Source organism: Dipodomys ordii, unplaced genomic scaffold (assembly GCF_000151885.1).
Source record: "Dipodomys ordii isolate 6190 unplaced genomic scaffold, Dord_2.0 Scaffold125, whole genome shotgun sequence".
Lineage (NCBI taxonomy): Eukaryota > Metazoa > Chordata > Mammalia > Rodentia > Heteromyidae > Dipodomys > Dipodomys ordii.
The window spans coordinates 1,548,492-1,549,632 of NW_012267341.1; the positions used below are offsets into that span (position 1 = coordinate 1,548,492).

The 1,141-nt window shown below is 45.1% G+C and overlaps 1 protein-coding gene across 3 annotated transcripts in view; it reads left to right on the plus strand.

Annotated features, from left to right (window-relative positions):
* Positions 1-894, plus strand: part of Harbi1 (harbinger transposase derived 1) — a 14,943-nt gene extending 14,049 nt beyond the window's left edge. For all 3 annotated transcript variants that reach the window (XM_013029945.1, XM_013029947.1, XM_013029946.1), the window contains exon 3: positions 292-894. In XM_013029945.1, coding sequence (XP_012885399.1) covers positions 292-671 — 380 coding nt within the window. In that variant the 3' untranslated portion in view covers positions 672-894. The remainder of the gene's footprint in view (positions 1-291) is intronic.
* The last annotated feature ends 247 nt before the right edge of the window (positions 895-1,141 follow it).

Genomic DNA, 1,141 nt, shown 5'->3' on the forward strand with positions numbered 1-1,141 from the left:
CCCTCAGTTCTTCAGCTCAAGGCGAGCGCTCTACCACTTGAGCTACAGCGCCACTTCCGGTTTTCTGGTGGTTTATTGGAGATAGGAGTCTCACAGTCTTTCCTGCCCGGGCTGGCTTTGAACCATGATCCTCAGATCTCAGCCTCCTGAGTAGCTAGGATTACAGGTGTGAGCCACCAGCGCCCGGCAGCTGTTGTGTTTTCATGTCAATTCTCAGTGTGTTTCTGAGCTTTACTTCTTGTTTGTAATGCATTTATAATCATGTATGATTTCTTTGGGCTTTCCATACAGGTGATAGCTCTTTCTTCCTCCGCACCTGGCTCATGACCCCACTTCACATTCCTGAAACTCCTGTGGAATATCGCTATAATAGGGCTCATTCTGCAACTCACAGTGTGATTGAGAAGACTTTCCGAGCCCTCTGTTCCCGTTTCCGCTGCCTGGATGGATCCAAGGGGGCACTCCAGTATTCACCAGAGAAGTCCAGCCACATCATCTTGGCTTGTTGTGTCCTCCACAACATCTCCTTGGAGCATGGGATGGATGTTTGGTCCTCTCCAGTGTCAGGACCCGTTGAACAGCCCCCTGAGGAAGACTATGAGCACATGGAGTCTCTGGACTTAGAGGCTGACCGCATCCGTCAGGAGCTGATGCTTGCTCATTTTAGCTAATGTGAAATGTGGGGAGGAGAGAGACTTTCTGGAAGAAATTGTGACAGCCTTTCTCCCTCCTCACCACACTTGACACAGTTCTATCATCCAGCATTATTGAATGTACATACTTGTCATGAATTGATACTTAATCTGTGTTCTAGAAGAGTTGATGCTGTGCCAGAATTATCTTGGTTCATTTGCAAATTTGTCAACTAAATCAAAGCAAAGACAGGGGCTCCCTGTTATCTGACAAACTTCAGGTTGTGTATGCATTACTCATTTGTGAGCTCACAGGCTGCAAGTTTTTATTGTGCTTCTAAAGACTTAGTGAAGGAGGAAGCAGCACAGAGCCAAAATACTTTTTTTAGTTTCAGTTATCCAGAGATTTCTAATGAAAACAATATTTGTTTGTCCCAAATGACTTTTAGTTTTTGTATTTTGCTGCCTTTATATGGGCAAATGTGAAGAGGGAGTTTATTTGGGAAGTG